Below are 13,102 nucleotides of genomic sequence, written 5' to 3' on the forward strand. Positions count from 1 at the left end.
AATCATCCTGTGGAGACAACCAGAAAAAGAAAAGAAAAAAAAAAAAAAATTGTAAATAAGCAGCTCTTAAATTGTTCTGACGTACATGGATGTCTGCCACAGCTTTTGGTAAATTGTGATATAGGACCTGCAAAAAAGGGAAGCAAAACACATTCCCATTTTCCCTCTGACATGGCTGTAGGCGGGTGGTGAACAAAGCCTTTGCCTCTGCCCCTTCAGGGTGACATCTGTGTGCTAAAGAAAGCATATTTAATGATTCAGTAGTTGGAAATTCCCCTTAAATATCCTCCAGGTTATACCTTGTATTTGAGAGAGACCCGAATATGTGCTGAATACTGATTATTCCTGATCTCTTACATGGCTCAGGATTTACTACCTGGCTATGAGAAATGAGTCATATCTTACAGAAAATAATTTTTGGTCTAACTGATCATCTGTGACCAGGCATGTCTTATAGTCTATTTTAGATTTTTTTTTTTTTTTAATTATTTACTGCAGATTGTTTCAGTGGTAATTATGTAGTCCAGTAGATGTAGTAAAATGAAAAATATTCTAGATGGAATTGAATACTCTTTGCATTGCACTAATTTGCTTTAGGGAAAGAACACAGGTTTTGGGACCTGTTTCTTCCTTTGCTTGCTCTAAAAAGCAAAGAATGTGAGATACACTGATAGGCTGCTAATTCACATTTTATACTGAAATTGGAAAATTGTCTGCGCTTAGAGATGGATAATATCTTCTTTCATGCAAACCTGAAATAAGGTGGGAAATGGAGTGCTGGAAGGCTGGGGAAAACTCTGGATAATTTTTGTTTTGTTTCCTGGAGGACAAGGCAACTTCACAAAGGTGCTTAATATTATCTGTGTTACAAATGCTAGCAAACATCACCAGCTGTCATGGATGGAAGTTCTATTTACAGGAATCTAAGCATCAAATGGATATGAAGAGTGCACCTGAGAAGTAACCAGTGTTACCCCTTTTGGAGCACAGTGGTAGGATCATGGAAGGAAAACTGCACTGCTTTATTCCTGTGTGACCCTTGGATCAAACAGAGAATTTTAACCTCTGAGGTAGAAAATTTTGCATTTTCATGCCAACGCCATGACTTATGATAATTTCAATGTGTAAAGTTGAAATATGTACATTCTGAGTGAAATGCTTGCAGTCACTGTCTCATGATGTTCCTTTTTGTTCCGTGTGTGTTGTAGATAAATAGTGTTGACTGGGCAGTAATTGCTTTCCTTATAAACTTGAATTTAGTTTTCATTTAGCTTTGGAGTAAAAGGAAATTGCTTTTTTTTTTTTTAATATATTAATATTGTTTCCCTTTGTTATTTGGGAAAGAATGCAATAACTATCTCCCAGAAAATAAGTTGAGTCATGAGCAAACCACTTACCTGAAGCAAGAATGAGGTGAAAAGACAGGGTCATGGTGCTGCTCAGGAATGGTTCTTGCCTGTGCCTTTTTCCTAAAGAAAAATTAAGCTAAAAGCTAAATTATCCTCCTGAGAATACCTGCATCGGGCTGTACATACAACTGACTTTTGACCAGACCCTCAGCTCTTCATCAGGAAAAATATTTTGTTGAAGTAGTTTTGTACCACTTCTAATGAAAGCAGTAATTAATTTCACAGATACAAAAAATTAATGGCAAGACAAAACTTAGGAGCTAAGCATCTGTGCTGAAAATAATAAAATAGTGCTGAGTCTATAGATCAGCAGGGCTTCAAGGCTCTAGTTCCTGGGATTCACCTGAGAGCTCTCCAACACTTGTACAGTTACAGATTTGAAAATTATGTGAGAACACAATCTCTATAAACAGAAGGACTACCAAGGAGATGTGTATCTGAAAATGTGTCGACTTTGAAATATCTGAAGTGTTTTAATGAGGAAGGCTTTTAGAATGCATATGACATCTTCACTGTTTGGTTCTAATCACGTTGAATCTGGTGATACAAGCTGGATTTCTTCCACATGCTAAAGAGTTCTGGTTGTGTATCTGCAGTTCGGGTCGTCTTCTCACTGTAGGTTTAGCTTCGGGTTGAATGGAAGCTTATTGCTGTCTAAAAACAGCCCAGCTTGGGAAAAGCCTGCTTGCAAACATGAGAAAGTAACAAAATGTGCTAATTGGTTTCTTAGGAAAAAAGCACCAGCAGTGAAACTTTTCACACGGAGTATTTTGCCAGGAAGTGTGTCAGTGTAATACACAAACCTACACTCTCCGCATCATCTGTGAATGGGGAGTTTTCACGGGGGTGGGGAGAAACCTCTGTCCCTTGCCCTCGGTCCCTTCAAACACAGTATGAGCCCCTCTAGGGCTTTTTCTTCCCACCCCCGCCTCTCTTTTCATACGATGGGGCAGTCGCTCTCCATTGTTGATGGCTCCTGCGCTTATCGTGGCAGGACCGGGCAGATAAGCTATGTTATGTCAAAGCTTGCTGTAAATACTTTCGGGCGCTTACACTCAACTGAGGAAATACTGAAAACATTATTGCAGAAACCGTGTGGGAGATGTTTGGTTTCACACCAAAACAGGCCAATTTCTCTTTCTGCTTAGTTTTTGACGGCTTAAGGTGAGGGTGGAAGAAATGAACTGGAGAACTGCAGAGCAGGCGAGTCTGAAGCGCGGGAGACCAGGTGAGGAGGGCGGCGGCACCGGGGTCGCGGGGGCTCCGTGCAGCGCGGTGTCCTGGAGCAGCGCGGTGTCCCGGAGCAGCGCGGTGTCCCGGAGCAGCCCGGTGTCCCGGAGCAGCGCGGTGTCCCGGAGCAGCCCGGTGTCCCGGAGCAGCCCGGTGTCCCGGAGCAGCGCGGTGTCCCGGAGCAGCCCGGTGTCCGGGAGCAGCGCGGTGTCCCGGAGCAGCCCGGTGTCCCGGAGCAGCCCGGTGTCCCGGAGCAGCCCGGTGTCTCGGTGCGGGCCGGGGTGCGATACAGCCCCGGGAGCGGGTGCAGCCCGGACCCCGCACGGAGCGGTGCCCGCCGGGCGGCGCTGCGGGCCCGGTGCGGGCGGGCGGCGGCGCCTCCGCCCCTGTCGGGCGGGCGGGGAGGGGCCGGGGCTGAGCCCCGCTCGCTCCGCTCCGCTCCTCTCCGCTCCGCCGGCTCCTCGGCAGGGCAGCGTCCGCCGGCGGCTCGGGGCGGGAGGCGGCGGGCGGTCTCGGGACGGCGGGCAGCGCCCTTCGGTGGCAGAGGTACAGCTACCCCAGAGACTCCCCGGCTCCTTTTGTTCCGCGGCACCGGGGGCTCCGGCAGCCACGGGGATGGGGAAGGGGATGGGGAAAGGGATGGAGTGGGCGCTGCAGCGGCTTGGGGCGGTGGTGTGGCGGCTCGGAGCCGGCTCTCCTGTGAGGAGGTGCGGGCGGTGCTGGGTGCGGGTGCCGAGCGCGGCAGCCCCGGCGCCTCCTGCGCTCCCCTTCCCCGCTCTAAACTGCGGCTTCGGGACGCTCTGCGAGCGTGAGGCTGCGAGAAGCGCCTGGCGGATGGCAGCGGGCTTGGGACAGCTTCACTGAGGCATGAACACGGTGCGCACACACGCAGGGATGGTCCGGGGCTCGCTCCCTCAAATGTGAGAGTGTGTGTGTGTATGTATGCGTGCTCTTTCTGGGAAGAGAGGGTGGCATCTGTTTCTTCTTGTTTAAAATAATTACCCTGTGTGCGCGGCTTTGCTGAATTCAAAAGAGCGGGCTCGGCTGTGGGGCTAGGGGAAACCGTGGGAAGAGTGCTTGGTAACTTGGAGCAGGATGATGGATTCTGCTGTCGGGTAACACTTGGAGAGGAGACTTGAGGAAGGGCTCTCCAGGGCAGGGTCATTGTCCCAGAGAACTTCCCTGAGAGGACGGCATGGTTGAGCCTCCCAAGGAAGATCGCCTGTGTGCGCCCATGGAGGCTGCTGGGATTCGGTGTGGGACATCTGCTGTCGCTGTGTTTTGGGAAGGGCATCCCTTTGTTCCTCGAAGTGGCCAGACTCCCTGCTGGAAAACAATGGCCTTCCTTAGCAGAGCCACAGGGAGCGGGGCTGGCGGCGCAGTTACCAAGTGGTCCAGTGCTTGCCTTGCCCACGGTACCTCTGTGCTCACGCGTCCGTGCTCACACGTGCTGTTTGCTTTTGCCGGTAATTTAAAGCTTTGAAATTTCAGACCATGTCATTGAATCACTTGCTGTGTATTTAGGACAGCTATTCTAGGGGACAAATGTAACAGTAACGAAAAAAAAGCTAACTACTCTTGAAATTTATGTCAGAGAAACTATTTAAACTATATCCAGTTGGAAATGATCACTGGCTTAAAGGTCAGGTAAAACTCCTGACTTTGCGATTTTTGTGTCGAATCATGAGCCTTCCATATCCGTCTGTCCTATTGTTAATTGTGAATTAAGGCTGGCAACAAGCTGCCCATCCTTCCCTGGATGAATCATCACTTTGTCAAGCTCTGTGTCAAAAACAAGGCATTCCCCAAAAGTGTGCAGTGTTAGAGAGCAGAAATAGTCCAACCCATCTGTTAAAGTAAAGTTGAGTCCCTGGCTGATTTTAAACATATGAAAAGTAATGACATTCTTCTCATCACGTGCTTCTATTTCCAGTTGTCCCAGGCCTGAGTTTAAGAATGTCTTCAATTTAGTGCTTAATGCAATGTGCTGCCTCTGGCTTAATTTTGTGTGAAGGTGTAAGGGTTGGAGCATTCCCATTCTTCCCAAAGTAAAATAAAGTGGTCACTGCTTATGTTGGCTTGTAGCAGTTACTGGCATGTTAGGTTGCCACAAGTTCCTCCATGTCCTTAGGATGTTTCTGAAACACATATGTGGTGTTGGATATCTAAAAGGCTTCTGGTGCTCCTTATGAGCACCATAGTCAGATTGATGTGAAGGTGAAAGGACTCATGAAAGTATCTTAAATCACAGAAGCTTGTCTTTTTATCTGCCTGGGGGTTTATTGTTTTTGGTTTTGGTTGTTTTTTTTTTTCCTTAATTTTTTTTGGTTATACACTTGGTTAAATCACACCTGTGGGGAGGAACTCTTGTGTGGAAATGATGACAGGGGCCAGTAGTTTAGCTCTGTTGTGTTAGCCCTTTCACACATTGTGCAAGACTTGATCTAATTTGCATTTAGAAGGGCAAATGTACATTGCAAGCCTACTAGTGCTTCTGGGGGAAGGGAAAATAAAAGTCTGGCGAATGAGGAGAGGAAGTGGGAGAGAGCAATTGGAAACATAAGCCATTAATTTTTCCCACTGTGCAGTCTTAAGAAACTGCTGGCAACATACTGGAGATACTCTGCCTCATGGAAGTGTCAGGGACTTGCTTCACATGATTCTCTGAGATCATCTGGCTTCCCTGAGCTCTGTGGGAACAGAAATTCCTCATGTTGGAGTCTGATCTCATCTTCCTCCGGCAGCAGTAGTAGCAGCAGCTTGGGAATTGGAGAGGAAGGTGAAGAAAGTGCCAGTGGGACAGTTTGGAGAAAAGTTTAGTTCTGGTGTAGGCCAAGCTTGGACACTGTTTCCTCCTTTCATTTGCGTTGTGTGGTCAGAGCTGGGATAAATGCTGACATATCCACTGAAGTTCAGTGCCCTTTCAGACTGCTGAGCTTACTTAGCACAGCCCATGTATGAGACTGTCCTATAAATCTTATATTTCATTCATCTTTTTTTACTGTACTAATGAACAGCAAACTGAAATGGAAAGTAGTGACTGTATGCATCAAGCTTGGGGAATTTCCTGAGTTTGATTAAAGACAAAAATAAAGGGTTTTTCCCTCCCTTATAGCTATGTACTTAGTCTATTAAATTCTCAGAGCCTTCTAAGTAGCCTCTTCTGTTTGTTGTGAGACTACTGGCAAAAATTTTAGGAAGGCTGAAGTAGCAATGACCAGCCCTGGAGTCTGTAACTTGATCTACAGCTTTTTCTCTTCAACTGGGAAAGGAAGTAACAGCTCTTGTTACACCCTTATGTAACCTCTCCATTCATATCCTCCAAAAAAGAAGGAAACCAGAGTTTGATTTCTGGTGTATAAGCTAACATCAAGGCATGCTTTGTCATAAAGAAACAGTAAAGAATAACATTATTTTTCTTCTGTTTTGCAGTTCCCAGAATGAAAAAAAATCCCCCAAACTCACAACGCGTTCAAAAGTTAAATATTTTGATTTTGCACTGATGGGATAGTGGAAATCTCTGCAACTCTTTGTCATATGCTGTGAAGCAGCTGTTAAAGAGGATACTGGAACTGCAACAAGGGTCTTTTTGTGAATCTTTCCTGGTCTATTTGAGCATTAGTCTCAAAACATTGATCCTTTGCAGTTGTGCCCCAGTTTGCTTGTGGTTTGGGAAAGCTTGGGTCTTTTGGTGTGTATTACTCTAGATTTCAGTTCTAAACAGTGTGGAAATCAGGATCTTTTTTGTTTGGTTTGTTTTGATTTTTTGTTTCCTGATAGCGGCATAACTTTTAGAGAAGACTGTACAGAAAGTTAATATTTTTGTCTCTCCCAACTCCATTTTACTTGGAAATTTCCCATTTGGTATCACCAATTAAGCTTCTATCCATTTCTTGATATATATATTTTAAGTCTGATAGTGAAGTCACTGTGGGGTTGAGACAGTTTCAGTGAGAAAGACTAATACTTAAAAATACAGTTTCAGAGGCGAAGAAGAATTATCAAGTCCTCTTTCCAGATGCAAACTGGTTGGGGAATTCTCCTATGTAGACTGTAAAGCAGGAGTTACAGACTCCAGAGGCCAGAACAACATCTTTTTTCCAGTGCTCCAGCTTTTGAGAGGTAAGCAATCAAGAGGTGGTCTCCAGCCTAAGTGACCAAATTTAACACTTCAGCAGACAAGCTGAAGGCTCAAGATAAGGAATCCAAATATCCAGAGTCCCAAGGAGTGAGGGTGAGAAATGTTTACTGTCACTAAGATTTTCTTTCCTTTGCAGGGGTGGGGAGTGGGTGTATCTTTGGCTTAGGTAACTGCCTTGTCTCTGGCTTTGTGAAGTGCTGCCCTGGAATTGCTTCTTCGGTGTGGGTGTACTAGTAAACTTTTCCTTGTTCTCCCTGTCTTGGAGAGGCAGCAGCCCTTCCAAGGGTCTTATATTGGCAGAAGCCTTTATGTTGTTGGGCAGGGGGACCATGAGAGCAGAAGACTCCAGGAGAAAAGTAAGAGCATATATCAAGGAGAAAAAGAGGAATAGGTTGTGAGGAATAGGTGCTGAGTAACGGAAGTGTTGGTGGGTGTTGTCCTATCAGAAGTGCTTGTTGTGGATTTCTTTATTTTCTAAATGGAGGCAGCAAGGAAAGACTCCTTTTTTCCTACTGTAAGCAGAAACCAGTTTTTGAAAGTCTGTGACCACAGCCTGGTCAACACTGGTACAAGTTTCCTGGGCCCACAAATATGTGTTGTATGTCAGCTCTATTGCTGTTTGCTTTATGCTTCCTTTTCTGTAATATTCTATAATTTTTATAGCTTGTACACTCTAAAGTGCTACTGGGGGTACTTTGAATTGCAATAAGAGTACAAATATAAAATTACAAATAAGAATAGTTAAACTGTAGGTTTTGCCACAATGGGAAAAAAGAAATAGCAACCCATGACATCCTGAAATGTTTTGTCACACCCTGAGAAGTTTCTACTCTTTTATATGCATTTTCTTGATGGAGTCTGTTCTCCTTTTGTCTACAAGTGTGTACTGGTGTTTGAAGATCTTTAAAAAGATTGGGCCTTAAGGTAACCATCAGTTTTTATGCACAGTGGAGCTTATGCAGTGTCCTGATACTGTGCTTAAATCCTCACCAGCAACCTCAGAAATGAGGAAACTGCTGGGTGATGAAGTGTTGAATTCTGTATCTTGGGGAAAGCACTAGCAAAGAAAGTTACACTTACTCTCTGTGTTTTAATGCCTTTGTGTTAAAACAATTTGAAGCACAATTAATGGTATCCTTTCAGATCAAAGAGGTATCCTTAAAGTCCTTATTGCATAAGGACTGCAATGGGAAGTCAGCCCTGCTTTTAGGAGAGCTGTTAAAGGGAGTGAGTTGCTATTAATCCTCTCCACTGTTCCTCTATGGAAGCAAATAAACAACTTAACATAGAGACACTGATGAAGAGATGAAATGCCATTTTTTCTGGGTCTCTAGGAACCAGTTCACTGTCCACTTAATAGCTTGGCTAGATCTTCATGTCTGAGGGCTGAGAAAAAAAGCTTCTCCTAGCAGAGCTCATGCTTACCTGATGTGAAAGAAGGGATACCTGGCATATCTAACTTCCAGCAAAATAGCAGCTGCTCTTCCTTTTCATCAAGAGAGTCTTGGAGACAGGGCAGCAGAAAGGTGGTAGAGGTTGAAAGGCAGATTATTTTTGGGAATAATTAAGCCTACAAGATAAACACGTGGTTGCTTGAGTGTCTGGAGACCCTTGCTAACTTTTATGTGTGTGAGTAAGTGTGACTGATGGAGAACTTCAAGTTTGTTGTACAGAGTAAGTAGGGAATTCCCTGTGAACCTTTGGAGAAGGAAAGAGACTTGTGGAGGGGGAGAAAATGAATCCCTTTCTCTATGAAGGAATATTCCTGTAGTGATGAGGAAATATTGCTGTTATGATGTACCAGGAATCCTCTGTACAGCCTAGTTTAAACCCTGCTCAGCCAAGATGGGCTCAAATAGGAGAGGGAGCAGAAAAGGGTGATTGGGATGGTCAAGGGGGATGGAAAAGCCACTGAGAGGGAAATAGGCAATACTCGCTATGCATTCTTTGGAATGAAGTCCATTGAACCTCTATCAATACTTCCCTGTGAGGAAGAAAACACATTTAAATTTAAAAACAAAACCAACCCTCAGCAGCATTAGCAAAAGCAAAAAGTGGGTATTAGCTGATCAGGAATAAATTTAGTCTAGAAATAAGGCACACCATAAGAAGCATTTCTCATGGAGAAGGCATGAAAATTAAATTATAAATTAAAAATGGAAATGAAATGAAAAGTGGCTCTCTGGAGCAGTGCAATGTAGTAGTCATGGCTGTAGGATGTGGTGGGTTTGAACAGAACAGATACAGCTACAATTGCCATTGTTCAGCTCACAGGCTGTCAGGCTGCCCGAGTTAAAAGGGCTCTGGAGATTACCTTCAGTGATCAAAGAGTGCAGGGCTCTGTTGAAACAAAGTTCACGCCAGGAGAAACCCTGGAAAATATTTTGGCAAGCAAGGTTAGAGCTGGACCTCGTTGTGCCTTGTAACAGGTTTCTGGAACACGGGGAGCTTGTGTGTATCTCCTGTGAATAGAACCTTTTGCTTCCCAGAAGCTGCCAGATGATAGTTCTCACTGAAACACAGCGAGGGGAGACTTAGCTGTGAGTGTGTGCTGAGTTTGCCTGCTGTGGGACCGGCTGTTTTCTGTCTGTGGAAGGGAATTGCTTTCTATTGATGTTTTAAGAAGGTGTCCCTCTCTAAGTCTGTGAAGTGTTATATTCTATTTGGAAAATCTCTGTTTATTGTGCTAGTTGTTAATGAAAACACCCCTTTGTTAACTTCATGGACATCTGGGCAAGGGTGATTACCATGTGTTGAAATGCAACTTCATGAACACCTCCCATTGTCTGAAATATCTCTTGATACAGTACACAGGAAGAGCTGGAGATACATTGATTTAGAAATTGATGACTTTTATCCTCTGATTTCAGGTGTCTATCTGAAAATTAGTGTTGAGGATGAAAATGACAAAATTGTGGATATAGGTCAACTGCTTGAGACAAACAGAACATGTAATTTATTTAAGCCTCGTCTTCCCTTAATTAGATTCTTTTTTATCTTAGGGCAAATAATGTTTCCTGTTCCTGCAACACTTGCATCCAAATTCCTTTGTTCCCTTCCTTCATTAAAAAATAGCAGTGTCTTGCTGAACAGAAACTGATGTGCAGAATAGACAGTGATGGCAAGTGGTAGGGTAAAACCTTGCACTTCTGTCTTACCTTGGCAGCTACTCCTGGGAGAAATGGGACTAGTCGGGTCTGACTTCCTGCAGGTTTTTCTCTTGTGATGGATTGACTTGCAAAGAAGTAATAATTTCCACTTGAAGCTTTTTCTGCAGCTAGGGAATTTTGCAGAGCAATTTTTCTGCTCTGTGGTACTTAATAAGGGGTTTGTTCTCCTTGCAACCCATGTCTCTGATGAAGTGCTTGTGCTCAAATCTCTCCTGCCTGCTTTTGTGTGGAAAATCAGCTGTTCTGTTGTCCTTTAATTTATTTTCAAATAAAATTCAACATTAAACATGTCTGAGAGAGTAGATGCATAGACCAAGTGATGTACAGCTGGCATAATTTGTCTTATTTTCATAAAATACTAGGCTAAAAACATTCCAAACTTTATTTACAAATATTCCAAGGACCCTGATGGTGAGGTTTTCAGGAGGGGAAATTGCTGTGCACTAGAAGATCATCTATGGGGTGGTATTTGGGCAACTTCTTTTCCTCCTGTTTTAAATGGAAAAGGACAGGGAAATTTTTGCTTTACCCAGACTTTTACTGCTTGGAAGGCGATGTGAGTGCATGAAAGCTGTGGAAACTGTGAGTGCTGACTGCTTTAGGAGTTAGGGTATGCTCAGTTATTGTGGCTGACTTGATGCTGGGTAGATACAGGCACCAATGCCTCTTCTGGGATCTGGATTTCCTGAAGCTCCTGATTAGGTTTGTGTTCATCTGTGACCGGTTTTAAGCCTGGTTCAGTGACTGTTGTGACGACTTTCTGTGGCTGCTTTTCCATCTGCTGTTGGCAGCTGAGTGAAGCTGTGGTGTTACCTGGCCTGTTATTTCGTTTTCTGCATATCTGCAGGGCTTATCACCGACTGCTTAACAGGCAACAAAGCATTTCAGCAGCAGATTAGTGCTCTGGTATTTTAACCCTGTAGTATTAGGACATCTCTTAGTACCTGCCTTACCAAGGATGTACGTTAGTGTTCACTCCAGTTGCTCCACCCTGAGCAGTCCTTTTGCCTGGATCAGGGATGTGTGGTTCCCATGCTCACTGCAGGAAAGCAAGGCTTGCTTTCTGCCTGTGTGCTTGTGTGGAATAGAAAGTAAAAATCCTGTTTTAGTCAAAGATCTCGATTACAGCTGATTGCTGGATTGTTCCCAAGGCACTGAAACCTCAGTTGAAAGAAGTGATTTGACTTTGTGAGGGCTGATTGATTGCAAAAGTGTTTTGTGGGGATCTGCCACTGAGAGCTCTTTTGAATCCTAGCTCTGGTGTGGTGTGGTGGCAAGCTACTGGTGTGTGACATACAGCAAACAAAGAAGATCCCCTAATATAAATAAATGTTACCTTGGTTTTCATGCCCCTGTTCTGCAAACGTAACCTTTGTATTGGGCAGGATCCCCCAAAATTGGCAGAAAACCTTAAGCGGCAGCTTGAAAGGTTAAGATAATCAGTTTAAAAGGGCACCCACTGCTTAGTGGAGTTTGGCTATCCAGTAGTAAAAGATTTTAATTTATTTTTTTTCTGAAAGAATGTGTTTTCTATGTGCTCATATCCTGTACTGACAATTTTTTGAAAGTTGTGCTGTCCAAAGAACACTGCCAGTCTGAAATCTGGTCTTTGGTTTAGGGGGAGAAGGCAGGACCTTTGACAACTTTTGGCTTTGCAGTCACATTTTGTTCCTTATTTTGAAAAAGTCTTAAGGAAATCTTAGTAAGGTGTATGTGCCAAAAATGGACCCCCTTTGTTACTGAGTACTTTATCCCTTTCTGTAGATGTGGACCTGGAATGATTATAAAACTCTGTGGCTAGGCAATGACTAAGAAAAGCCTAAATATAAGAAACCGCCATGGATCCTGTTTCTGCTGAACTCAGTGGGAATTTAACCAGAATTTTGGATGGTAAATAGCCTTGGAAATGAAGACCTAGATGCATTGAAAATGCCCAAGGTGTTTTCCCCATTAAAAGAAAAAAAAAAAAAAAAAAAGGACTCCAGAATAACCATTTACAGAAAAGGCCACTTCACACCTATAATCTTTGAAGCCTCTCGATATAATCCAAGATGTAAAGGAACATTTGCAGGATAAAAATGGAGTAGCAGACATATTTTGACTGTATTTTCACAGCTGCTAAAGAAGAGTGCCTTAGCAACGTTGAAAGACCCAAATGTTTTTCCCAAAACCTGGTGTGACTGTGTGACTGACCCAGATGAGTTAAAGCAAGGCAGAAAGTTGACTTAGGAAATAGATCAACCCCAGAGTGCGATTACTGGTGGCAGTTATTGTGTTGTGGTTGCAAAATAATTATCAGAAGTAATTTGAAGACATGTACTGCTGGGACTGTAAAGGAGGAATAATAGAATAGATATACCCCACGGTCTCGTAGAGCAGGTAATATCCATGCTAATGTTATTCAAACTACTGGGAAAAAAAAATAACAGAAAGTAGCCTTAGAGAAATGCAAACACAGCCCCCTCAGGCTGCTGAATTAGTATTTTTTTTTAAAGGAAGAGAAGGACGGCAAAGCTGTATCTTCTGCATACATGGCTCATTTGATTTTGGTTTTGTGGTAAGGTACTGTGCACCTTTTCAGTGATACCAGTGTTGTTCATACTCTCATCATAATATGAACAGAATCATGAGAGAGGCATCTCTCTCACTTTAGGGGAGATTACTGCTTAGTGTGGGTTGTAAAGCTGATGTAAAAATAAAAAACACCCCACCCCCACACCAAAACAAAAACCCCAATACCCTTCCAAGAAGCCCCAAAGAACTTCAGCAACAACAAAACCTCTCAGTTCTGCATTTATGAGGAGCCTGAGTCCTGGTCATGAAGAAAGTTTCATCCACTGTTAAGGTCACGAGGAGATAATGTCCCAGCAAACATTTTGTACATGTCATAATGCAGTCTGATTATCACACTATCAGTTTTTCTAAGCTGCAGTTAAGTCTCCATTGTTAAACTATTAAAAGATGATATTGCCTCACGTGGTTCAGCTGTTTGTTCAACAGTACCTTAATTGGCCTTATTATTTCTTGAAAATTACCCAATCTTTAGATAAATGCGTGGTGTTTGGTAGCAGAGGCCAGCGGAACATTTGTTTCTCCTATGGAATTCTCTGGTCAGATCTTCTGTCATCTAAATTGCAGTCAGTGGTGCGAAA

At 43.6% G+C, this 13,102-nt stretch overlaps 1 protein-coding gene across 27 annotated transcripts in view; it reads left to right on the forward strand.

Annotated features, from left to right (window-relative positions):
• MYO1B (myosin IB) overlaps positions 1-13,102 on the forward strand; it is a 136,381-nt gene that overhangs the window by 28,273 nt on the left and 95,006 nt on the right. For 4 of the 27 annotated variants that reach the window (XM_086898478.1, XM_086898501.1, XM_086898476.1 and 1 more), the window contains 2 exons: positions 920-1,070; positions 2,558-2,637. The exons of 8 other annotated variants lie outside the window; for them this stretch is intronic. Coding sequence is in view for 3 of the 19 variants with exons in the window: in XM_086898498.1 (XP_086754624.1) it covers positions 3,507-3,515 (9 nt within the window). In the remaining 16 variants the exon portion in view is untranslated. Of the gene's footprint in view, positions 1-919; positions 1,071-1,778; positions 1,855-2,214; positions 2,638-3,021; positions 3,516-5,225; positions 6,762-13,102 lie in introns of those variants that run through there. 15 more of the 27 variants (XM_086898473.1, XM_086898472.1, XM_086898488.1 and 12 more) reach the window with 10 other exon arrangements.

The sequence above is a fragment of the Cyanistes caeruleus genome, chromosome 7 (assembly GCF_971803275.1).
Source record: "Cyanistes caeruleus chromosome 7, bCyaCae1.hap1.1, whole genome shotgun sequence".
In the NCBI taxonomy this organism is placed as follows: domain Eukaryota; kingdom Metazoa; phylum Chordata; class Aves; order Passeriformes; family Paridae; genus Cyanistes; species Cyanistes caeruleus.